Below are 27,583 nucleotides of genomic sequence, written 5' to 3'. Positions count from 1 at the left end.
GAATTGAAGATATTACGTTATGTGTGAATTAGTCTTTCGATAAGAGAATATATATATATATTGCAAAATAGTATACTATAGGTTTTGAGATTTTTGTTTGTCTTTTTTGTTTTCGTTGAGTTATCAAACATACATATACAAAAGTATATATGTATGTAAATAAGTGAAAAGTACATTTAAATTAAATGATGTGACAGATTTTGTTGCTCTAGTTGGCACTTGATAGAATATTTGTATGTGGGATGTGGATTTCACAGACATAATTAATCGTTAATTAAAATTAAAATTGGGATGCTCGAAATTAGAAAGATCAGGTTAGCAACGTCATAAATCACATAATAAAATACACTTTCTTGTCAGCAGTTTGATGTATCCTCGCCATCTAGTGTACAGGCCACACTTTGAAGTTTACTGGACAAATGCATTTTTTTACAATTCGGATCAGAGTCCAGAGCATCCATTATCTACGATATATTTCTAAAATCAAACATTTTTTATGACATTACATCAATTTCTTCACATACCTGCTCTCTGTACTTAGTTATATAAATATACAGTTCTTTTAATGCAGAAATGGTGTCAAATTCTGCATTCTGCTGAACTGACAACTGCTGCATTGCTGTGCTCATTTCTTGATCGCTAATTTGAGGAAGCCTTGCCACATCTCGATAGAAGTCCTTTACCATTCTTCTATAGTTTGGAATATCCTATTTCCAATAACAAAAAAAAAAATAAATAAATAAATTGGGAATGCACTGTTTTAGGATAATCACATATTTTAGGCCTAAGTTATACATATTATAATCTTTCGAGGCATTTTTTAATTTATTTACTCAGCGTAATTACCTTAGCAAATAAGAGTTTATTGGATGGCGAGTCTTTGCCCAATCTGTGTTCCGTTGTTGAACATGCGTCCATAAAAGTCTGTGCGATGACACTCAGGCAGGAGTCTACAGAGTATGTTTTGTTTACGTCAAATATAAAATCTGGATTCTTAATAAAGTTAACCCAAAATCTCAGTGGCAAACTATTCGATTTCCATGCGTGTATAATATCAGTGTCGGCAATACCATGACGTCTAGCCGCCTCATCGAGCAGATCAAATAGCCATTTAACAGCGGGTGGCAGCTCTTCATTTACAGTTAATATAATCGAAAAGAAATCATCAACAAATTTCTGTATAGTACCCTTTGTGGCAAGCAATCGGGTTAAATACACTTCTGGTATAGTTTTGTTAATTCTCTCGCTCCCATTTCCAATGCAGTGAGCACCACCTTGCGCTGGTGGCAAGACTCCAGATATAGCCGAATTTTTTATATTCATATAGTGATCGGGTATTATTGGCTTTACTAGGTGATAGAGCCTCGGTTGCTGGAGACCCGATTCAATATCGTTGTTGATTATAATATGACTCTGCGAATTGTTAATATAATAAACTAAAAAACGAATAATAATTATAATTTATTAAGAGGATGTCAAGTTGAAAACACTAATGGATTACAAAAATTAAACTTACAATTGTGATAGGGAGCCTGCGGTTTACTATAAGGCATATTGTAGCTGTCATTCTGTCTGGCGATAAGAGACATAACGGCGGACTCTTTAACCCCATAATGGAATAATGTATTCAAGCGCTTCCAGCCGTTAATAGTTTTTGTGGTAAGATCCTCATCCTGGAGTGTTAAATGACCACCACGACCGTGACGCCACTCAAGGTCCACTTCGTGTACTGACGGCCGCATTGAGAATGGTGTATTTTTGAAGATGGCATCAAGAATCTTTAACTTGACTTGGGATATTGTATCCCAGTCATTGACGCGACACTGAACCTTCTCGTCCAGATCGTCCTGTAGGATATGCAATAAAACGACGGAATGTGTGATCTGTTCATGCAGTAAACGTTCCTCGGACAGCGAATATCGTGCATCGTGCGTTATAGCATCGACCAGACCTTTCTCTACTTGATGCTTAATTGCCTTGAACAACAAAAATAAACTTGAGCCGGCATATTCTTTCAGATATTCGTACATGCAAATTGCCAAATAGTTGGTTAACATCTTCTCTACGACACTTTCCGTGCGGCGCAGCATTAACTGCGGATGCTTGCTGGCCAATGATTTGTCGATAAGACGCAACAAAAGCGATTTCAAAATTTCCGTGGCATACTCCATTTTGTTCATAAGAACGATCATTAGGAGTGAGGCAACATTTACACGATCGCGTATTGAAAATGATGATCGTTGCATCTCTAAAGTTTCAATAAACGTTAAAAGGAAGTATTTGTTGCTCATCAACTGCTCGAATTGCATCATAGCTGTATCATAATTTGTATGCTGGCTATTCCCGCGTATTTTTGCGGAATTTAATATTGGATGATCCGATACGCCTGGAAAGAATACTTTCATAATATAGTTGACATGATCGAGCGTTGGTATGCCACTGCTTTCAAGGTCCGCAGTTAGGTCTGTCATGTCAGTTTGTAGTTCGGCAAATGCCTGTTTGCATTCAGACCGCACATTACTCTCCAAAGTGATCATTTGGATTTGTATACGTTTATATTCACGTTCTGCTTGCGTTGACCTTCGCCGAAATATGATTAAAACAATTACAAGTATAATGATCAATGCAGCTACAGTCAATATGATACCGAACACGGCATGTGAGAACGAATACGGTTTGTTCAAATCATATTTTAGATAGCCAATAACAAAGCGCAAATTACGACCAACTTTAACAACAACCAGTGGCAGATCCACTGACTGATCAATACCATTTTCATCCGTCGAGGCCGGTTGCTGCTCGGGCGGTATGCACAATAGTTGTGTAAGAGCAAGGCTCGTTATATTGCACTGAACAGTGCCGATCGTTACATTTACATCATACTCATCAGCCGCCAAATTAAGCATTTCACCCTCGATGACCAGGCTGTCACCTTTATAAAGTTTGATGCCATCATTCGGGAATGGCATATATCTCGGGTCGCTCAGGTATACAATTGTACTGCGAATTTCATGAAAATATTTATTCAAATCTCGCACCAACTGCACATTGTCCATGATAAAACTAAGCTGCAAATTTAATTGAGTCTCATGTACCTTAACAAAGGATACTGTTGAGCCTGTTGCGTACATATTTAAACTATCATTGAATAGTGCATTGCGCTTTCGCTTACGTTCGAAGTACTGATCCGATTTCTTTCCAATAGCGTCTTTCAATAACTGAAATTTTTGATTTACTGGAGGAGATGGACACTCCATTTGGCTGGAATTAATAACAGTGCAAGAAGTTTTGTTTACACGCTCATTATCCAGAAAAACCTCGAGCTCAGGATTTTGTATTGAGTCCAAATACATTCCATGTACGGTTAAGATGCGACCTCCACTGGCAAAGCTGCGCAGTGGCTTAATTTGCATTATGCGCGGATCCTGTGTATAGTTGAATATCGAGCACGGCGGAGGCGGCATATTGTAATGATATGCTCCATAATAGCTACGAGATGTACTTATCAGCTGCTGTTGCTCTCCCGAATCTGCATTTTTGCAAGTAAATGTTCGATTAGCTCCATCGACAACCAAGCGTAAAGAGCGAATGGGCTCGGGTTGCGTTGCCTCCGATGTTATGCATGATAAGCGAGATGATGAGGCTTGCGTTACATTTATATGACATTCGTATTCATCGAGAAACGCCCGAATGCTAGAGCCAATATTTAGATATTTGCCTAATAAGGACAATTTTGTACCACCCGATTTGGGTCCAACAGTGGGATATAAACCGGTGAGCTGAACATTTTTAAAATGAAATTGAACACTTGACTCCGTAAAACCCGCATCATTTGCGACCTTAATTGGCGCCGACATTTCACGCAATGCTGCTCCCGTACGGCACTCAATTTTGACAGAGATTTGGTAATTCACCAAAATACATGGCACTGTTCCAATTGATATTTTGCCTCTTACATCTTCTTCGCGAATACCTAAATTGCTTCCCTCGATTGTAATCAAAGTTCCGCCTTCCAAAGGACCTGACAATGGTTTTATGATATCAATTCGAGGTCGCGGACATTCATTTTGAGGGAGAACATTATTTGAAACAGAGCCGACATCATAGCCAAGACCATGCATTTTTATTGTTGATGATCCACAAGTTTCATTGTATACACAAGAGCTCCCACACCAGGCGCATTGGTATTTCGGATCACGTGTGACACACAAACTGCAGTCAGCATGCTCTCGATGGGAACCAAGAACGTCACACTTGTACAATATGACTGTGGCGGTGTCTACATAGTGCTGACGATTCCATGTTATCTCAACCTTGGCTTCGTATTCGTGTGTATTCGTCTCATAAAAGTACGGTGTCTTTTCACACACAACAATCTTGTTGGACTCAATGTGAGCCGGTAAAAGCATTTGAGCTGCCTCAATTTGTATCGTACACAAATATCCAGCATGCGCACTTTTTGGCTTTGGCAAATTCTCGATTTCTAATCTTATTTCCTTTGGCACACGCACTGGCAGCAAAATTGGTTGACGATTTCGCTTCAAGTGCGGACACTGACCCTCTCCACCGATTGCATTTTCCATGTTACGACACTGTTCCGATTTATGGACACACTTGTTATCGAAAATGCACCAATTGCAGCCCCACGAGCTTCGAACACAGGATTGACAATTTTTATGATGGGAGCAATCAAAAAATGCAAAAGAGCGCGACACGAAATCCTTATTAGTCTCGGAACTACGCACGGACAGCGGAACAAGCACATGGTCCGTATTAGCAGCAATAATTGGCCTTTGATCAATTGGAGGCGTATCACAGGCCAAACCATGCTCCAGTATCTCGGCATCAATTGGCGTAGAATTCCCAAATACACAACGATATTTGGCATTAAATGGTTCCGGCAATGTACGTATTACGAGCTGCACCCGCGTCAATTCATTAATGGGAATTTTGTCAGGCACTATTGATTCGAAATCGATGCATTGTTGACCACTACCCAATGAGAGCCAGCGCGAAGCCGATGTATCCCGTTGACATGTGGAACGAACAGTGCAGCGCTTTTCCAAGGAACACCAGCCACAAAATGGATCCCTGGACTCCAGGCAAGTTGAACAATTTGAATATACGGAACAATGTTCAATACGCAGTTTTGTTATTTTACGCAATGACAGCACGTAAAGAAAATCCTTTTTCGCTGACATCATTGTGTTTGGTAGTATACGATTGCCAGCATCGACTACAATTTCTTCATACTCACCTGGCTTCTGACCGGACATTAATACTTTTTTAATAGTGCCTGTTTCAGTGCCTAGAAACGCAAGTGAATGCTGTTGATCAGTTGTAGTTGTTGCTGTCACCGAGGTAACCGAAACATTATCAAAATGGAATAAGGCATGTGCCGTTATTGGTGCAACGCCGCTAATTTTAAGTCCCACACTGCAGAAATTGTAAATGTTTCCCAAAGATCCAGCATTTGGGCATTTCCCATCATTGATCGTGCCAGATATATAACCTAGATTCCGATCCTTATTGGTGCCATTAAAGCACATGTGTATATTCTCAATAAACACATCCTCAATGTCCTTCAAGCTATAAATGCACATAGCTGACTTGTTTTCTGGCTGATCGCTTATCTCTTTTGATGGAGAAAACACAGTCACCAGGACATGATCATCTCGCTTGATGCCCATTTGATGTGCCAACTTTTGGCTGGCATGCGTTATCTTCGCATCCCTCAATATATTATAATCGATTTGCTTATTGGTAGCAGTACACTGAATGGTTATCTCAGTGTAGCTGTCATAGTTCGGATCTGTAATGCAGATGCGTGCTAAACGCGTTACATAACCTGCCTCCTCAGCCAAATGAGACTTTTTTTGAACAAGCACAAAGTACGCATACTCTGACGAATTGAATCCGTAAACGTAATTAACCAGAAAGTGATCACGATATTTCACATCGATGTTAATAATTGACTGTTGTATGGAAAATTCGGCGTAATTTAAGTCGTCCAACCGTCGAGATGATATCGCTGGCACATCATGCCGATAGTCGCCCACGTTAGTAAATGTCGTGCCCACATAGAGTATATCCTCCTCTTTCCATGAATAGCGAGACGGACCAACAAATGCATAAGTCGATGCATATTCATCATTAGCAGCCAATGGCACTGCCACAAATTGAGGAGCAGATGGAAATCGCAAGAGATTATAAATTTCACAGGCACCTACGAAGAAAAATCACCAAAACACATTTAGAAAACTGTTGATATAAATAACACAATATATTGTGATTATAATGTTTATCAATTAATGATCTGTTAAGCTTGATAATCTTAGCTCTGATGATTAATGCTTTTGAATTTGTTCTTGACTTAGTTACACACAAGTATAAGTCAATTTAAGAAAAGATCGAGCCGGATGAGTATTTCGAAAAACCAATCACACATTTTATATTTAAAAAATAATGCTATGAATATTATTTATATTTGCATTATTCAAATTATGATTATTATAATAAAATTAATATATTAAAAACAAAAAGATTTATTATTTAACAGGCAGAAGGAGGCGTGACATAAAATATATGTATTCTTGATCAGGGCAACGAGCTAACTCGTATACATAAACGCGTCGGTCCAGAAGATATAGGAGCTAGAGACCTCAAATTTTGTTAAAATGTCCGTATATAAAGCGCGGATATGAATTTTTTCTACAAAAATCGATACTCATACCGTCATTTTCCTATGGAAAAAACCATTATCGAATATCAGTAATACAATTTTATCTACTACATCTTTATAGCACGAGTAGATCAATATTAACGTTATAGAGCTTCGGTTTTTGTTAAAATTTAAAATTTAATTTAAATTTTTTCCTAGGTCTGTGTATATTACGCGCATATCAAGTTTATCACTAAAAATCGATAAATACTTCCGATATTTCATTATCGATTAAAATTCGTATCGAAAGATAGTTATTTAATTATATCTCCTAAACTTTAAAAGCAAGAGCTTTCAAATTATAAATGTCGACATGTACATGTGATTAAGTTCTGAAAGTTTCTTTAAGATTGGACGTCTAGAAATTAAATTATTCAACAAATAAATTCTCATAATATTGCCCACACTGCAAGCGCAGTCGGTGCTTACTGCGCGGATAGTAGAGCGTATTCTAATACGTTCGTGTGTGCCTAAAATAAGTGCAGACTGATTAGAATATCAGATTGGAGGGTTCAGGGTATCTCCTAGTCGAGCAGTCTCGACTGGAGTCTTCTTACTAGTTTTATTTGGTCCTATAATTATAACATTTATATATTACATTCATTACAATAAAGCAAAAAATATGGTTTATGCTTATAATATATGTATAAACAGTCGGCAAAAAAACAGTTTAGGTACAAATTCGTTAAAAATACCATTCACTTATATGAAAATTTATGAATTAGGATTAGTTTACATATAAGAGAGGTATTTGTTTATGAAATAGGCAAACAAATTGTATTGCTTCATGTACGACCTCTTTATGCACCAAAAAATGATTAAACTACCTTAACGCACTTCTTCTGATCCGTTTACATTTAGATCAATTTTAACATTTCAAACGGTACCCTGAACCTATTGAAAATGGGAAATCAGAGCATAATGGTTTGTTCAAATGTATGTGACAGGCAAAAGGAGGCGTGGCAGACCCCACAAAGCATATATATTCAGGGCGACAAGCTGAGCCGATTTGGCCCTGTCTGTCTATCTGTCCGTCCGTCCGTCCATATGTCTGTCCGTATGTATAAACGCGTTGATCTCAGATATCTTCTCTTATATCTTCTGAAATCGACGCGTTCATACATACGGACGGACGGACAGACAGACGGACAGGGCCAAGTCGACTCAGCTTGTCGCCCTGATCAAGAATATATATACTTTGTGGGGTCTGCCACGCCTCCTTCTGCCTGTTACATACTTTTAACAAAACCATTATACCCTGATTTCCCAATTTCAATGGGTTCAGGGTATAAAAAAGAAGCCAGATTCATTTTGGGATTCACTAATTTGGAGTGACGAGTTCAAATTAAGCATTTTTGGATCAGATAGCATGGAGAAATATAAAAAATTTAACAGCAACTGTGAAGAATGGAGACGGAAACGCGATGGTCTGGGGGTGTATGACCACATCTGGAGTTGGGAAACTGGTATTTATACATTTGGAATTTACCAGGTAAAAGGATGCGGAAGTACAAAATATCCTCAAAAGATTCTCTAAAGTCAGTTTTGAGCTCTGAATGGGTTAAAATCACCGAAAATCAAACCAAACCATTAGTACGTCGCCGACTGATTGTATATATTCGGTGATTTTTGGTGATTTTAATAGATAATATAAAATATTTTTATATTAATATAAATATGAATAATTGAACGCAATGTTATGGAATAAGAAATAGGGAAAATTAATATCTGATTTGAAGCGATACATAAATAAAAATGAAAAAAATAGTAGCAAGTGCAAATTTTCTTGCATATATTTATTTATTTTATTTTTATTTTTATTTTTATTTTTTTTTTGTCATACCTTGCCGTACACTACCACATGAGATGAGGACTCCGTCGTTGTGGGCGTAGCTAACAACCAATATTTTATTATAATTATTAACCAGCGACGTTTCCACATCCTCCGGACATCCACCGGCATGACACTGCGGTGCATCGAGCTTGGGTCCGGTGACAGCCTCTGAGAGAACTCTTAGGTTTTCATTTAGCTTCAATATTTTGTTTGTGGCACCCGCATAAAGGACGTCATGCGCGTAATCGAAGGTAAGGTGAGTGAAATAGTTTTTCGATTGATCATTGTAACTGCCAATATTGAAACCATTAGCAGCATTTGTGTGATTACCGAAGTTAGCCTCCGTCGATGTGGACGTGGAGCTACCACCATCGAATTGACCATTGGGCACGCCTCCATTATTAATAGGTGGCAGAACAAACTGAGCAACAATGTCCGCTGAAGAGAATGGCTGTGATGACTGCGGTTCAGCATTGTCTAAATTTATATATGAATGTGTTTGCGCGTGCCCACGCTCAACTTTGATGCAATGCACAGCCCAAGGCATTTGCAAAGTTAACAAGAGTAATATGGCGCCCAGCAAAGAAAATATTTGCCGCAACATTCTATCAATGGGTAATCCTTTGACCATTAATTTGTATGTATGGCAAATTCAAAATGGTGTTTTTTTCATAGGGAGTCGAGTGGCGAAGGAAGAGCAATGTGCGATTTGAACGATGAGCCAATGCTTTTTTATCACATTATAAATTACACTACTTGATGCACTGAGTTCTGAATTACATTTCGGTTAAAAATCAGCACAATTTGTTAAGCAATAACAAAGAACTCTCAAATGCTCCGTCAAACGCGAAAACATATATACATATTGTGAAAAAAGTGTATACTTTCATAATAAAGCTGTCAAGCTATCGATAACTAAAATTATTCAATGCGATACTTACATACCTGACACACCGATAGAAATAATGGGAATTGATTACTTTAGTTCCCGTAAATAATTAATTATTTCCCAATAAATAATATTTTAGATAATAGTGTAAGTTTTAGCAGATAAATTTTCTTGCCAAAAACTATATTTCACTTATCAAAAACAAGTTCTAAGCATACAATGCCATAATTTAAAGAATACTGACGGAAATGACAGATAAGTATTTGTACTCGATAAAAAAAAGACCGCGAACGAAAATCGAATTCGAATTCAAATAATCTACATTTTTAGGCTTGATTAATATAAGCAACATATATTTATATTAAAAGTAATATAATTAAAATTCAATATACATACATATGTATAAGTTGATATACATAACATATATATACCAATATTTTCAACATAATTTGTTTAAAGCCGTTAGACGTGAAAAGTGACTTGTCAATAATTCAATAAAACTAACATTAACAAGCAAGAAGACTCTAGTCGAGATTGCACGACTAGGATAGACCCGTAACTTCTCTTGGCACACATACATACATCCATACTCACGCATAAGCCCGCGCTCTGCTAACTGCGCAGTAAGCAGCGACTGCGCTTGGGCTGCGCTCCATTGAATTGAAAATGGCAAATCAGGGTATAATGCTTTCGTTCAAATGTACGTAACAGGTAGGAGACGTGGCAGACCCCACAAAGTATACATATATGTATATTCTTGATCAAGACGACGAGCTGAGTCGATTTAGCCCTGTCCGTCAGTCTATCCGTGCGTTCGCCCGTCTGGCCGTATGTTTGAACGCGTTAACTTCAGAATATATGAGCTAGAGACTCCAAATTTTTTTAATTGTCCGTTTATCGCCACAAATCGATAACTCATCCCGTTATTTTTTATCGATTAAAAACCTAATCGAAAGTCTGTTATAAAACTATATATATGTATGTATGTATATATGCATTTTATACAATTTCGGTTTTTGGTATATTTTGGATACGGGCTCCATATTCACCAGAATCCCCAGTGGAGGTTCTGCCAGTATAGCTAATAGTGAATGATTTGGCATTTTCTTTAAATTCATTAAATTCCATTAAAGCAATCGACTTTAATAAATAAACAAAATGTTTGGCCAACAAACGCACTTCCAGCAGCCATAACAGTTTTCCTATAGGTGGGCACACATGCACTCAAACTTATTCTAGCATATTCTTAGAATCACATTACGCTTGAAGTGCTAGAATTCTCAGCAGTTAGTTTAGTTTAGTTTTGCTAGATGGCGCTGCGTCAGTGAACCTATGTATGTGCATACATACATATTTCAGTTTTGCCATCGTAATTTTTAAAAGATAGGCAGCGTTGTGAGTAGCGGCGCGGCGCTCAATCGAGAAGACTCGGGTTTGAACCCAGAGCGCGCGTTTGACGTTCATTATTTTTTTAATTGTTTCAAAATATTGAAATTTCAACCACACAACCATACTAGTTTGGTTATTCTAGCACATTCTTAGAATCGCATCAGCAGTTTGGTTGAGATTTGCTAGATGGCGCTACAGCAGTGAATCTATTTAAGTTTTGCCATCATATTTTCACAAGAAAGGCGGCGTTGTGTCTAGAGGGGCGGGGCTCGTATAAAAGACTCGAGTTCCATTTCTTTAATTTTTAAATACATAAAAATCTAGTCAAGCACTCTCGACTAGAGTTTTCTTACTTGAACCCATTGAGTATAGGAAATCAGAGTATAATGGTTTTGTGAAAAATATGTAACAGGCAGAAGGAAACATCGCAGATCAGGGCGATGAGCTGAGTCGATATAGCCCTCTCCGTCTGTCCGTCCATCCGAATGTCCTTATGAACGCCTAGATTTCAGAAGTTATATGTATGTGCTAGAGAGCTGAAATGCATACTCGTGTATACCATTCGCAGTAAAAGCTTATATTTTTCGATAACTTTTTTATAGAGAATAATCGAAAAATTGATTTGGTTTTTCAGCCTCATTTGAGTACTATTAGACTTGGAGAATTCGGATTAACTGTGTACATATGTATGTATGTTTGTGTGAATAAAAGTGAATGATTAAAATATCAGACTGGAGGGTTCTGAGTATCCCCAAGTGCTCTCGACTAAAGCCTTATTAATTGTTATTATTTACTTACACAAATGTTCCCACTGGCAACAGATCTTAAAGTGATTGTAGAAATCGAAATTGGACAAATTGTTATTTTATTCAGATGTATAGTATACATTAGGTAAATATTTATACTCGATGGTATAGATATGGAACAATATTATTTAAAATTGGGAAGACACATATGGGTTGTTTTACTTCATCATAGCTACCTTAAAAATAAAAAGAAGTTCATCTTCTTGAATGGCTTGAAGACTTATCTGGAACTGATTAAGTTTACCGCTTGTATTATAATTATTTTTTAAAATTTCAAATGACACTATAAATTGCTCTTAATAAAAGGCAATACTCGAATATATAATTTCACTGAAACGATAAGTACAACTGCGTGTTCGCGTGCGAATAGTTTCATTATGTACTTGTTATATTCAATATCCAGTGTAGAGTTACTTCAAATAATCTATAAGAAATCGCGAACTCAGGTCTTTTTAAAGGTTGCCCTAATTATACTTTAATTTAATAACCATGCAGCATGGCAGGTATAATCAACATAACAATTAAAAATACTACTGCATCATCTGCAGGTATCGATTCTCCTCCAGCAGTGAGCTCAGAGATGTAGTCATATCGTTGATAATCAAATTTGTACTGGGATGCGGGTGCGTAGAGCTGCTAACGTCGGGCCATATAGGTTGATTGTTATTATTGAGCGACGCTGGCGTGTTCAGCGAAGTGTTGCCTACCGAGATACCACTGTTCGTCTCCATCCAGTTTTGACAGCTTTGTACATATTCCAGCGTACGCTGGTAAGTAACGGAATGCATCGAAGCCATGTTGCTGGTCTGTTGGCCCGTCACGATTTTATGTTGCGCTTCTCCGTTAATAGACTTCACTGCCCCTGAATTGGGAATTTGAAATCTGACCTGACAATTGAAGTTCGCATTATCATTCCCATTGATATTTACTGTTGGCGACAACTGCGATTGACTGACGACTCCGCATTGTATCTCATTAACATTGTTAAGCTTTTGCTCGACTGGAATAGCAGTAACAACATTTGTTACTTCCGGCAGACTGGTCATTGATGAATCGATTATTTGATTTTGATGTGATGTTATGTCATGTGGCTGTTCATAACTAAGCGCGCCGATTAGTGACTGTGGCTGATTTTGAGGATGAATCTGGGCTGAAGCATGGACTGGAGCTGGACCTGGCACATATGTATACTGCGAAGTCGATTCATTATTTGATCGTTGTGCACAGTAAACTGTATGTTGCTGACGATATGCATTGTTGTTCCCGCCGTCGAGTTCGTAGTTTCGCTGAGAGTATGGACTGCCAAGCGCTGACATTGTATGTCCTGATTGGGGCGACATCACCTGTTGCATAACTGGCGATGGACAGTTGGCCAGGTGTATAGGCGAATGGCCACCATTCGCCGCCAAAGGGATGTATTGCGAATTGTTGGTGAGTAAAGATTTTTCATTATTGTCTGTTATTGATATCGCCGTAGGCTTATCCGGTTCGTTCACCAAATTAAGATACTGAAGCATCTCATCAGGTAATATTAGGTCTTCAACCTCATCTAAGTTAACTTTTTCATTGGGATGATGATCCCGGGAATGGCCAACAGCGGTCGTTTTTGTTCTTATTTCGCAATCTTTATTTTCAGATTTAGTTGTGGTGCACGAAGTTGCTCGATTTATATTGATATGGATGTTTTGAGGATTGAGAGCAGGTGAGCTTGTCATTCGCTCTATGCTCTGCTGGGCCATTATCGGCTCTGACTGACGTCTATGGTGATGATCACCATTTATTTCCTCCTCAAAAAGATACTTAGAATTAAGCTGCGGCAACTGTAAAACATTTGGTATAGAAAAGCGTCCGCCGCTTTGACTAACTGTTAATTGATTTTGAATTGGACTCGAATAACTATTCGTATTGTTTGATTGCAAACGCTGCAAATGTGTTGCAATGAGATGAGAGGATGGCGGTGGGGGCAGGCTGTTGCTGTTTCGAGATCCATTTATAGCAATAGGCTGCTGACCTGCATTAATCGATGTAGCATGTACGGATGGTGTACCATCATTCATAAGACTGATTGGCATTTGAGGATGCTGCGCTGTAATCACATTTGACATTTGACTGGACCGACGAGAACATCCCGGCGATATGGGATCATATAAAGAGGGTGTGCCCGATGCCGTATTATATACTGTATAGGCCCTCATTGTTGATATGGATGATAGCTGTGAGGATTGGCTGCTCCGTCGACTCGGCATGCTGCAGTAATATGTGCTAGCATTTGAATTTTGGCTATCTCGGCGCTGCTGGGACTGAACCGCAGCTGCCGATTGAGTGTGACATTGAAGAAGATGCTGATCGTTGACCTGTCCCGCTGCTCGGCTATGACCTTGTGTTGGCTGACTTTGCAGTTCCGTTAATTGCAGTCCTTTACAATTGCCCATGGATGAAAGACCTGAGTGCATTGGCTGTTGAGTAGCTACAGCTGTACCCGGTTCCATCTTTAGCTCGGTAATACGCTGATTCAGTTCTTGTATGCCAATGGCCCGATGGTGATTATTACTCTCCGGTATGTTGGACAGCATAGAGTTGCTCGAGTTGATAACCTTGGTTTGTAGACGACTACGAAAACGCTGGCGTGCCAGATTTGCACATGGTGTCGCATTTCCATTACCCATATTAACCATAGCACGAAGCACGATGGGAAGATCGACCGCATCCACATCATCGTCATAGGGCCAACATTCATCGAGTGTGGGCACCGATGGACTGCTCAAATCGTCCTGCCTGTACATTTGCATAAGGCAATCAGAAACCGAAGGTGTAGATGATCCCGCCTGCGCAGCCAATTGACCGGGTGAATTTGGATCGGACTCGGACTTAATACTCGGGCTAGACACACTGACTGGCTTGCCACCATGAAAATCATCGCTGCAGGGACTAGAGTCAACGTGCTGCTCTTGAAGTTCCTGGTGGTACCGAATTTGTTGATGTTGCTGATGCTGCTGATTACCATCTCGTACATCTTTGTTTTTCTCCAGTCCAGAGTTAGCATCATGGAGAGGCAGGCCCTTGTGTTTCTTATTCGCATAGAACTCGGCTCCATGCACGGTCTTCACATGCTTACGCAAGGAGCTGGGATCTGTATAACGCTTTGTGCAGCCTGGTGCCTTACATATATACGGTTTCTACAAATATGCCAATTCACACATAGAATTTTAATTGTATATACAATGTATCATATGTTCGATAAAAACTTTTTAAACTATTTAAAATACTCCTTACCTCGTTGCTGTGAGTTCGATTCTGATGCTTTGCACGATCGCTCGCATTGCTAAAAGCCTTGCTGCAGCCCGGATACTCACAGGTATACGGCTTCTCACCTGTATGTGAGCGTAAGTGGGTTTTCAAATTCTCCAAACGAGAGTACGCCTTATAGCATCCCTCAAACTGCAAAATAAATTCGAAAATATTATATATGCAATTAACTAAAACACAAAAAGCAGATACACATACGCTTGGTAAGGTTCTAAAAAAGTTAAATATTTTGAACCAATATGATAATAAATTATAGGATTATATTATATGCATATGTATATTATGCATATCGCAAATCATGTTAGATTTGTTAATATATGTCGACAACGACTATGTTGATAATAAGCTCCACAGGACACTTACCGTACATTTGTGGGGCTTTTCCCCAGTATGGCGTCTCATGTGGACAACAAGCATGTATTGGGCCTTGAAGGGCTTTTCACCACGTGAGCAATCGAGCCAACGACAGATGAATGCTTTTTTGTTGCTCTGAATGTGATCATTGTTAATGTGTTTAACAAGTTCGTCCTGGGTAATGAACTCAACACTGCAGTTACGCCAATGACAATTCGTCTCAATGAAGTCGCCCGGCTCATCCTTAATGTCCGTTGTATCCGCCGTAGCGCAGTCGTATTCGTTAAACTGATGATCTGGATTTTCATCGTGGCTATGCGTCCGATGATCCCCGCATAATGTCTTGTTACGTTGGCGACGCTCCAACAAATTTGCAGACGCGCTATCTGCCTCAACTTGAGCAACACTCTCCGACGTAGATGATGGTAGTTCAATGAGTTTTTTGCTACTGTTGTTATTTTTTTTGCGATCCGTGCTATCTTCCTCGTAATTCTTGAATACGGTTAAGTAATTAGGTCTTTATTAATTTGAGTAATCGCTTCAAAATCATACGGAAATCCTATGACCTGAGAATCATATTTAATATGCAATGAGGTTGCCTAATTTACAGATGACGTTACATACATACATATATGTATATTATATATATCGCCATTTTACCTATGTCTTTCTGTCTGTCTTTTATACTCACGAAAGTGAAATGAGTATATTGGTTTTGTGCAATGTCCGTCCGTCTGTCTGTATGAACGCAGTTCATTTCAGCGCTACTGAAGCTAGACTTTAAACTTGGAACACATGCTCGTTTATATCTCCAATTTATAAAGTGTTAGAATTTTCCCAATCCACCCACTAGAGCGTGGCAAATCGGAAAATGCATTTTCCGGTATACCAGTAATCATATTAGTTGATGAGTTAGAAAGCTGAAATTTGGAATGTACATCCGCGTCGACCATCCAATATCACGAGCTATGGCGGATATATCTACGCCCATTGGGGCGTGGCAAATCAGATAAAACTGTATCTCCTAGAATTTTTATTCTAGAACGTTAAAGTTTTGCACGTGAGCTAATGTTATGATTCTATAAAGATTAATGAAAACATTATATGTCTACGTGACAAATACATATTTGTTGCTATATTTTGGACACTATGATGCTAGAGACCTTAAATTTGGTATATATACTCGGGCTGACCACCCAAGACCAAGAAGCTTCGACGGATCTATGTCCGCCCGGCAGGGGTGTCATTTTAGCTTTTTTCCCGTCAGATCTGGCTTTATTTGAAGGGAAAAATTTGAAAACGGCGGGTTGCGGGAATTCTTGCTTTGAAAAAATTAATTTAGCTCTATTTTAGCTTTATTTAATTTTCACGATTTATTTTGCTTTTTATCTTTCTCAACACTAACAAGAAAGAAAGCTCTAGTCGAGACTGCTCGACTACGAGATCCCCTGAACCCTACAAGAAACTGATATTTCAATAATAATTAGAAAGCATACACGCACACACACACACACGCATACAAACAAACACACGCGCACACACACACTCGCATATACAGGCGATTGTGCTTGGGTTGCACTGCAGTGTTGGCAATATAATGAGAACTTATTTGTTGAATAATTTAATTTCTAGACGTACGATCGTAATGAAACTTTCAGAACGTAATCATGATGTTAAAATGTATGTGTATACCGAAGCACAAGTCTCTAGTATTTGATATACGACTTTTACAAAGATGAGGGTGAGGGGGTGGATTTAGGGGTGGGGGGTAAATTTTAACAAAAACCGAAATTGTATAAAATACATCTTTATATACATTTTAAATTTGGAGACTCTAGCTTGAAAGATGTAGGAGATATAATTTTTTAAGTGAATTTCGATAAGGTTTTTTATCGATAAAAAAGTATCGGAATGAGTTTTCGATTTTTAGTGATAAACTCGATATGCGCGTGATATGTACGGACATTTAAAAAAAAAGTTTAAGTGTCTAGCTCTTATATCTTCTGAGATCAACGCGTTCATACATACGGACGGACGGACGGACAGACAGACGGACAGGGCCAAATCGACTCAGCTTGTCGCCCTGATCAAGAATATATATACTTTGTGGGGTCTGCCACGCCTCCTTCTGCCTGTTACATACTTTTAACAAAAACATTATACCCTGATTTCCCATTTTCAATGGGTTCAGGGTATAAAAATTATTTTAAATTCACGTTAATGTTAAATAATTCCTTAAATAATTCGCTGAGGTGTTGAGCTTGTAAACATTTTTATTGGGCATCAGCAATACCAAAATGAAGTGTTAGCTCATGCCACTGTTCCAAAATTCTAGTCACTGCGAATTCAATTGAGAGCCATCGTGTATCCGACACTCATGGAATTTTAAGGAGAGCCTTTTAGAAAACAAATTGATATGTAAATAAACCACAAATAATTACATGATAACAATAACTGCAGCGAATTAAAAGTGAAAATATAAAAGGGGAATCAAGAACTACAGACAAACACGACGAGGTTTTTATATTAAGATATACCTTCTCATCATTTATACATTGGTACATTTTTTTATAAGCAATTTGACGGCTTACGTGGGCACGCAAGTCGCACAGCTTTGCAGTAAGACCGCACTTGCAGTATCTGCAGTACGCCCTGTTGGAATCTGTTAGGTCTTTCCGTAAACAATCTTTAAACTCGTCAGCCTGTAGCCACACATCGCGAAAACTTATAACACAAACCTTGTATTCAGGATTTTTATACCCTGAACCCATTGAAAATGGGAAATCAGGGTATAATGGTTTTGTTAAAAGTATGTAACAGGCAGAAGGAGGCGTGGCAGACCCCACAAAGTATATATATTCTTGATCAGGGCGACAAGCTGAGTCGATTCGGCCCTGTCCGTCTGTCTGTCCGTCCGTCCGTCCGTCCGTCCGTATGTATGAACGCGTCGATTTCAGAAGATATAAGAGCTAGAGACTTCAACTTCAACCTTTTTTTCCTTTTTTTTTTTTTGTATGCGTGTGTGTGTGTGTGTGTTTGCTAATTATTATTGAAATATCAGTTGCTTGTAGGGTTCAGGGGATCTCGTAGTCGAGCTGTCTCGACTAGAGCTTTCTTACTTGTTAATTTTATTATTATGTTTAAAAGAATCTTGTATTATCATTGTCAAATCATTGGAAATCAATTTAAAACAAATGAATAAAAATAAATGAATTTAACTAAGAAAATTATGTTTTTAAGCCTAGCTTTTATTTTGGACTAATTTTTCTTAAATTTAGCTTCTTTTGGCTTTTTTTTTGCAAATCTCGCTCTATTTGCTCGAAAAATTATGACAGCACTGCCGCCCGCACGAGACTTGGCAAATCGTAAAAGTTTATACATATATCATAAATTATAAAAGCTAAAAGCTTCAACTCACAAAGTATATATATTCTTGATCAGGGCGATGAACTGAGTCAATTTGGCCCTGTCCGTCTGTCCGTATGTTTGAATGCGTCGATCTCAGAAGAGGCTCTAGTTGAGACTGCTAGACTAGGAGATAACCTGAACCCTCCAAGCTGATATTCTAATCATTTTGCACACATGTATCCAGACGCACGCATAAGCCCGTGTTCTGCTAACTGCATAGTAAGTATCGACTGCGCTTGGACTGTGCTGCAGTGTGGGCAATATTATGAGAATGTATTTGTTCAATAATTCCTTTGTAGACGTACAATCTTAATGAAACTTTCAGAACGTGATCAAAATGTTCAAATGTATATAATATGTACATTCCAAAGAAAAAGTCTCTAGTACTTAAAATGTGTACAAATTGGTGGCAAAGGGGGCATGGTATCCTAAATCTGTAAATTACAAAATGATTGTATTTATCATGTATGTATATACACAGTTAATCTGAATTCTCCAAGTCTAATAGTATTCAAAATAGGCTGAAAAAACCAAATCAATTTTTCGATCACACTCGATAAAACAGTTATCGGATGACTTATCAAAAAATTAAAACAAACGTGTACTGCTTATGGTATACACGCGTATGCACGCCGAATTTCAGCTCCCTAGCTCTTAAAACTTCTGAAATTTAGGCGCTCATATGGATGGATGGTCAGACGGACAGGGCTATAGCCCTGATCAAGAATACATATATATAGTTTATGCAGCTTGCGATGATTCCTTCCGCCTGTTACACGTTTTTCACAAAACCATTATACCCTGATTTTCGATTTTCAATGGGTTCAGGGTATAATTATATCTCCTACATCTTTATTGAGCTTTCTTACATGTTTTTCACATGTATTCTGCTTACACAAAAAAACATCACATGCACATACACACGCAGACAAATAGGGCGCAAGCATGGGCGAGACTGCTCGACTAAGAGACACCCTGAATCCTACAAGGAATTGATATATTAGAGCTAAACTAAGCAATTTAGTAGCTTATGAGGTGTAAATGAGTATTCCGCAGTCGGTAACGCCCGACTGCAACGTTCTGTCTTGTTTTGACTTGACTTGACTTGACATTATCTTCATAAAACTTTAAGAACGTGATCATAAATGTGTGCATATTCCAAAAAACACGTATTCATTAATTAAAATACGTTTTTACAAATTGAGGACGAAAGTGACATGGTACAATCTTTGTATTTATCGAATGTATGTATGTACATATATTCAGAAATGACAGGTCGCTTTTTCCCAAAATACGTTTCTATTAGTCGAAATCTTTGCCCTGTCCAATACACACTTCTAGATGCTATGATACGAAAGTCCATCTGAGATAAGTTATCCCACTCTATCTTTGAACATGCACGGCATTTCTGTGTTCATACATATGTACATACATACAATGTATAAAAATTCTTAGAAAGAGCTAACACCTTTCGGTATTTCTTTTGACTGTCTTGGCAGAATGCATCAAATGCGTAATAAATGTTTGATGATGGACAAATTAACTAAGCTCGTTGTCCTGATCCCATATAATTTGCATTGTTATCCAATTCAATTAGTACTTACATTTACATTTTAAACCAATAAATTTAAGTTTACCTTAATCGAAGTGATTTGCTTCATCGTGGATTCATCTACTACTGCACTAATTAGAGTCGAAGTTGGCGTTGTTGGCTGGCTGGCCAGATCCTTGGATTTCATGGAGACCTCGGTCAAACCGAGAGCTGTGACATGGCTCATCGAATAGTTCGCAGCTGCTGCTGCCGCTGCCTGTTGGGGGGTCATTGGATGGAGAATTCCGGCACTAGCGCGGAGGAGATGGGCCTGCAGCTGTTGCAGATGAGGCGTATGAGTTATGGGGCTGATGCTGGCAGACAGATGGCCATAAGAGCCGCTGGCAGCGCTGCTCGCCCGCGATCCATTCATTACCATGGTGGCCAAAGAATTGGGTGAGAAGCGTATCATTGAGTTGATATCGAATGAATCCGAGTATGGCGATGAGGAAAGCGCACGTTTACGACTCATACTGGCACGCATACTGCCACCGCCTGGTGGACGCGGACTACTCAAACGACCATTGCCATCCAAGCTGAAATGAAAATCGGTGCTGGCCAAAGAACCCGCGGCTGCAGCTGCCGCTGCTGCGGCCACAGCAGCATGATGCAGCTCACTCAAGGAACCCATTCCTCTCGCACTTAAATACTCACCGGAACCCAAGCCCAATCCAGCCAAGTGAAACGCCGGCGGACAATTGGCATATGGATCTATTTTGTTTACAATTAATGAACTACATTAGCTACATTATAACTTATCCACAAACCAGATTACTTACCATGATAAGAGGCGGTGGGGCTACTTCTTTGTAGCGAATAGAACTGCTCCATATAGCTTGGAATTCTATAGGCCGGATGAAAATCATGCTGCTGACCTACACTGGGGCCCTGAACATGATGGTGATGATGATGATGATGGCCGCCGGTGGCACCGCCGCCGAGAATTTGTCCATTCGAAGGCGGCGCTAAAGTGCATGGCACGCTGGAATCTGCCAGCGTCACAGGCATCCCAGGAGACACAGCAACTGACACAGAGCTGCTGCTCACATCAGTTGTGGGCATTTGGTTACTGTGGTTGCTGCCAGGTGAGCTTGGTATTGCAGAAGCCGCAGCAGCTGCAACAGCCGCCCGTCTCGATGCTAAAAACTGTAGTTCTGTGTATCTGTAATGTAAAATAATAAATACATATGAATATGTATGTACATACATACATATATCAATTTACTATGTACAATGTACATATATTGTACTACAAAGAACTATTAGTATAACAAGTAAGAGAGCTCTAGACGAGTCTGTTCTATGGAAGATACCCTTGCCTTGCAAAGAACAGTTAATCGAATCATTCTAAACTTCATCTGTACATACACATACATACACATGCATCCACATGCACGCATAAGCCCGCGCTTTGCTAACTGCGAAGTAAGCAGCGACTGCGCTTGGCTGCGCTGCAGTGTGGGCAATATTATATGAATTTATTTTTTGAATAATGTAATTTCTAGACGTACGATCTTAATGAAACTTTCAGAACGTAATCATAATGTTCTAATGTATGTATGTACATTCCAAAGGACAAGTCTCCAGTATTTGAAATGCGATTTTTACGAATTGGGGGCGAAGGGACCGTGGTATCCAAAATCTGTTGATTACATGTTTGTATTCATCATGTGTTTATACACAGTAAATCTGAAGTCTCCATGTCTAAAATTGTTCAAATGAGGCTGAAAAAACTAAATCAATTCTTCGATTATTCTCGATAAAAAGTTATCGGATGATTTATCGAAAAAAATAAAGCAGACTCTTACTGTGTATGGTATATACAAGTATGCATGCCAAATTTCAGCTCTCTAGCTTTTGTAGGGATCGACGCACTCATACAGACGGACGGCTATAACGACTCAGCTAGTCGTCCTGATCAAGAATATATATGTATACTTTATGGGGTCTGCGATGATTCCATCTGCCCGTTACATACTTTTACCCAAAACCATTATACCCTGATTTCCCATTTTCAATGGGTTCAGGGTATCAAAAGAAATGGGATACGTTATGGAATATGTGCATATCGTCGCATTCCCGCGAAATGACCGTATGTTGATTTTTTGCGAAATTCAGATTTTAATGCAAAACGGTTAGAAAACATCTGTCTCACATATGTACATACATATGTATGTATTTGCAAAAAAGGAACTGAATTCCCTCTTTCGGAAAGAAATCGATTTCAATTTAAGCGTATGTATACTACCATACAATAACAAAATTCTAAAAAGCTTCTATTTCTTTCATTAGCTCTTAATGTTATTTATTAGAACAGAAAAGTAATGAAGTGAGGTTATACATAATAAATGAGTGATAAATAAACCCCTATTTAAAATTGTTGGATATTTTTACTGGTTTAGCAGGACTACGGCATTAAAATTGTACTATACCGCTGCACGAAATAAGCTGTGAGCCACTGTATATACTTGATGGGGTCTGCCATGCCTTCTTCTGTCTGATGAATACATTTTCACAAAACTCTGCCCAGATTTCCCATTTTTATACCCTGAACCCATTGAAAATGGGGAAATCAGGGTATAATGGTTTTGTTGAAATGTATGTAACAGGCAGAAAGAGGCGTGGCAGACCCCACAAAGTATATATATTCTTGATCAGCACGATGAGCTGAGTCGATTTGGCCCTGTCCGTCTGTCTGTCTGTCCGTCCGTCCGTCCGTCCGTCTGTCCGTATGTATGAACGCGTCGATCTCAGAAGATATAAGAGCTAGAGACTTCAACTTTTTTTTAAAATGTCGGTATATATCGCGCGCATATCGAGTTTATCACTAAAAAACGATAACTTATTCCGATATTTTTTTATCGATAAAAAACCTTATCGAAAGTCAGTTAAAAAATTATATCTCCTACATCATTATAGCTAGAGTGTCCAAATTTTAAATATATATTAAGACGTATTTTATACAATTTCGGTTTTTGTTCAAATTTACCCCGCCCTTATATCCACCCCCTCACCTCCATCTTTGTAGAAGTCGTATATCAAATACTAGAGACTTGAGCTTCGGTATACATATACATTTATACATCATGATTACGTTCTGAAAGTTTCATTACGATCGTACGTCTAGAAATTAAATTATTCCAAAAATAAGTTCTCATAATATCGCCAACACTACAGCGCAACCTAAGCGCAATCGCCTGTATATGCGTGTGTGTGTGTGTCTGTGTGCGTGTGTTTGTTTGTATGCGTGTGTGTGTGTGTGTGTGTGTGTATGTGCGAATTATTATTGAAATATCAGTTGCTCGAAGGGTTCAGGGGATCTCGTAGTCGAGCAGTCTCGACTAGAGCTTTCTTACTTGTTTCTCAATGTGTTTAGTGTATAGAAACTGTACAATTAAAGTTAACAAGCATGAAAGCTCTATTCTATGCTGTGTGAACCCTGAATCATTCGAGGAAGTAATATTTCAGTAATTCTTAGCGTCTTTCTACTTATCCAAGAAGCACCACGCTGATGACTATAAGGAAGAGAGACAGAGGGAGGAATGTACACACTTAGTCACGTTCAACGGAAGCTACCAAATTTGGCAGAAAATTTCTTTGCTATATAACTATTGTTTGAGGTAGGCATCGAATTTCATATATGTATGTATGTATATATACATATGTATATAAATATGTATGTATGTATGTACACGTACATAAGTATGTATAATATTGAACCTGAGCTATATAAATACATACATATGTACATGCATCTTTTAGTCTCAATAATTGGATTCGTCATTTTTTACTTAAACTGCTTCAAAGTCCAACTATAAAATTGATACTCGCGAATTGGAGAAAGGCAAACAGTTGATTATTTAGTAGAGTTCATGTAGTACCAATTGTGTTTTCTTTTGCGGACTATAGGTGCTAGAGATTGAAAGTTTGCATGGCAGCGATCTATGTACCTACATATATACCAGTGTATATACATACGTATACAGTGTATATCGCTACCATGCAAACTGTATGTATGTATTCTTGTATACCATACGCAGTATATGTATGTATGTGATCTAACATACCATGAAATCTAGTACATATTTATGTATATAATTTTCTCCAAATGTATGAGTATACTTGTAAATACATATTTACATATCCATGTAGTTATGTGAACAGATATATGTACATACATTATATGGTCTATCTGAAATATTTTCAGGCAAGCTTACGAATATATATGGTCTCATTTTCTCATTTGGATAATCAATCGAATAAATAATTCAGACGATTGGACGAGGCAATCGCTTACGAATTCAAATCAAAAATAACAGTGTAATTTGATGGAGGACGAGAGACTATCTTTCTTTACTTACACATGTTACACTAATTGAAATATAGGAAAGCCAATCTAAAGAGTAATCGTCAAAACATCTGCGTGACGCAAAGAGAGGTATCAACATCGAGTTCGGACTTGGAACTTGCGTCCTTTATTATTTCCATACTGAGACTTCAATTATTGATTTATTTTTACTTGCAGACTTGCATATGTAAGTTAAGACTATCAACAATCTAAGGAGACTGGAGAGTCTAGTCAGACATTCAAGGGGAGACTAGAGAGAGTTTAGATGTTTTGTTACTAAATTATATAAAATATATTATTTCATTGAACACAAAGTTGTTTATTTTCACAAAAACCCACCACAGCGTCCCCAATCACTAGTGTGGGAGAGCTTAACTTTTATGTAAAAATTCACAAAGTCCATTCATTTTGATAGTTATATTGTCCATGTACATACATATGTAGTATGTATGCATATGGAAAAAGCAACTTGAATAAGATATATACATATTTTAAAAAAGGATTTTTAAATTTATCGAAATACTTACGCCAAGGGAAAGTATGTTGGTAAGGTATACGCGTCCATTTTAAATGTATGTGGTGGACGATTCGGGCTTGAGATTAGATCTTTGAAACACTTATAGGTGCTCTTATTTACGGCATTTCTTCTTATAGATGTTCACAATTGCCGACGGCATTACGCCAAAAACTTTAAAAAATTCACGATCACTTGCGGGCTACGTACATGTGGATGGATGCATAATATACACACACATACACACGTAGACACGCGACATTTGAATGTAGGTACAAAGGTGCGCATGTGCACACTAAACATGGATTTTAGTACACACACTCAGAACGAGAGAGAGAGAGAGAGAGAGAGAGAGAGAGATAGAGAGAGAAAAAGAGAGATGGACGACTGTAGAAAATACAATTGACAACTGGTAGCAACTTCATAAGAATTTAATTATTTTTAGCATTTTTGTTTCTCTTGTCTACGTTTTCGAATGAGGATGAGGCTCATATAATGGCATATGGCAGTGAATCCATATATGTACATATGTACAGATAAACTTATATGTAAATATGTGTATATATGCGAATGTATGCAGGTCTTAATGGAGTATATGCTCCTCTTAATGGAGTATTTCGCATACCATCAATATTTTATTTTGTTTTGTTTTCTTATGCATCAGCCACATGCACATATTAACACATACACTAACGCACGCACTAAGTATTGCCCACGGGCATAAATGAACCACTTAATTTGTACTAACTTTCCAGGCAGCAAACATAAATTAAGTGTGACAAAGTCAATAACGGGCGTGTACACGACACGGCGTCTTACTGCCGTGTTTATTCCGAGCGGACTGAGCGGTTACAGCTCTTGCAATGCCTCGCTTGCCTTAGCTGGAGCAACGCACGCTGCTCACTCACACTTACATGCTAAAAACAACATACTTACGGCTACAGATTGAGACAGAGATACACACACAAATGCACACAGACAGATAGATAGAGAGTGAGCGAGAGAGAGAGAGAGAGATAGATAGAGAGAGAGAGAGACAAACAGAGAGAAGAGAGACAGAGAGAGAGACGACGCCATAGAGACACAAGTGTATAGAGCCACAGGTCACGATCTGCTCTACGTCTTCCTCTGTTTGCTCACAGCCCTCAGTTGAGAATAGGCGGGCAGTTTGAAGATGGCCATGTCGAATTTTGCACTCACTCTTGCGCTGGATGGACTGTCCAATATCAGTGTTGGCATATGTTCCTTAGAACTGGGCATTAAAAAAGAACTTTTTTAGCTATCTTTGAACGAACGATCGCAGTTGTTTGTTCGATGATCGTATGCACGAAGCACGTTGTTCACACTTTCTTGAACAATTAGCGGTACGTTTAACTGCCGATAAAAGGACAACTATAAATCTAAATTAAAAAATAATACAAATTGTTCATAGCTGCAATAGCAGCGTGTTTACTTCACGATCTGTACCTAGTGAACTAGTGAGTTAATATGCACGTGGCTCACGAATGAATTTCGATTTAAATCAATATATGTATATACCTACATAATATTCCAATAATTATACTAGTATATATGTATATTTATATTCTCATTACCTTCATTACTAAATGATGCCATCACTGACAAAGATTAAGCTGTTGTCTGCCTGATTTTCAAACCTTACTATAGCAGGTACAATATGAACACACATATACTTACAAGCCTATATACACATACACATGCATGTACATATGTATGTATGTATATCTCGACATCGCCGAGCCCGACTTAACAACTTGCTACTTGTTATGCAGAAGACGTGCACAGACCATCTTTTAGGCGCACCCACATTGTGTCTGCACTGCGCTCTCTTCAATGCTGGGCCTCCCTCCTTCTCTATCACTATCTCGTTTTAGCTCATTCATTACTGACATCTTGCTTTCACACTCATTTGAAAATCGACCCTCTCATTTGCTCCTTCACTCCTGATCGTATTGAAGTCGTAGCCGATGGTTATTTGTGTACATGCACGTGTGTGTATATGTGGTCAATTAATGCAACAAAATGTTCTTTTTATAAAGAAATTACCCGCCCGAATTCGGGCTTTGAATGCTCACTTTACGTCATTTGTGTAATGATGCTTGCTTTGTTTTTAATTTTAAGCGGACTTTAGGCAATTCCAGTTCAATACATACATATGTATATGTATGTATGTATATAGAAATGTACATAGGTAGGTGGAAATAACAATAGATGTAGATAATATGTACATTGTCTGTCATTTAGAAAGATTACATACCAAATTGCTTCCACAGCTCAAGCATTCGAATCTTACACAAATTAGCGATATACTAAAAACATCATCGACACTTGATGCTATTGTAAATTTACATTGGTGTATACTGTATACATATGTATGTATGTATGTACATATTTGCTTCGTC

The 27,583-nt window shown here is 38.3% G+C and overlaps 3 protein-coding genes across 9 annotated transcripts in view; 1 reads left to right on the top strand and 2 right to left on the bottom strand.

Moving 5' to 3' along the window:
* The window catches only part of Arf4 (ADP-ribosylation factor 2), a 42,607-nt gene that overhangs the window by 569 nt on the left and 14,455 nt on the right, over window positions 1–27,583 (top strand). The window lies entirely within an intron of this gene.
* Window positions 83–9,406, bottom strand: PlexB (plexin B). Its single transcript, XM_018107220.3, has 5 exons — window positions 8,565–9,406; window positions 1,517–6,226; window positions 847–1,436; window positions 525–707; window positions 83–464 (listed from the first exon to the last, which is right to left on the bottom strand). Exons 1-5 carry the CDS (start codon window positions 9,184–9,186, stop codon window positions 357–359), a joined length of 6,213 nt encoding a protein of 2,070 aa, XP_017962709.1. The 5' UTR covers window positions 9,187–9,406; the 3' UTR covers window positions 83–356.
* Window positions 11,682–26,039, bottom strand: ci (transcriptional activator cubitus interruptus). Of its 7 annotated transcripts, XM_089262876.1 has the most exons (9): window positions 25,909–26,023; window positions 25,174–25,262; window positions 21,078–21,460; window positions 20,345–21,009; window positions 15,309–15,791; window positions 14,913–15,077; window positions 12,332–14,815; window positions 12,023–12,301; window positions 11,682–11,987 (listed from the first exon to the last, which is right to left on the bottom strand). In XM_089262876.1, the coding sequence occupies exons 1-8, from the start codon at window positions 25,924–25,926 to the stop codon at window positions 12,170–12,172; spliced, it is 4,419 nt and encodes a 1,472-aa protein (XP_089119002.1). In that variant the 5' UTR covers window positions 25,927–26,023; the 3' UTR covers window positions 11,682–11,987; window positions 12,023–12,169. The 7 variants fall into 7 exon arrangements, with proteins under 7 accessions (XP_089119002.1, XP_089119006.1, XP_089119001.1 ...); XM_089262880.1 differs by lacking the exon at window positions 25,174–25,262 and having other exon boundaries at window positions 25,909–26,039; XM_089262875.1 differs by having other exon boundaries at window positions 12,023–14,815.

Source organism: Drosophila navojoa, chromosome 6, assembly GCF_054131105.1.
Source record: "Drosophila navojoa isolate 15081-1374.11 chromosome 6, UAZ_NAV_1.0, whole genome shotgun sequence".
NCBI lineage: Eukaryota > Metazoa > Arthropoda > Insecta > Diptera > Drosophilidae > Drosophila > Drosophila navojoa.
Note: the sequence above shows the minus strand (reverse complement) of the source record. Positions and strands in the feature narration are given on the sequence as shown.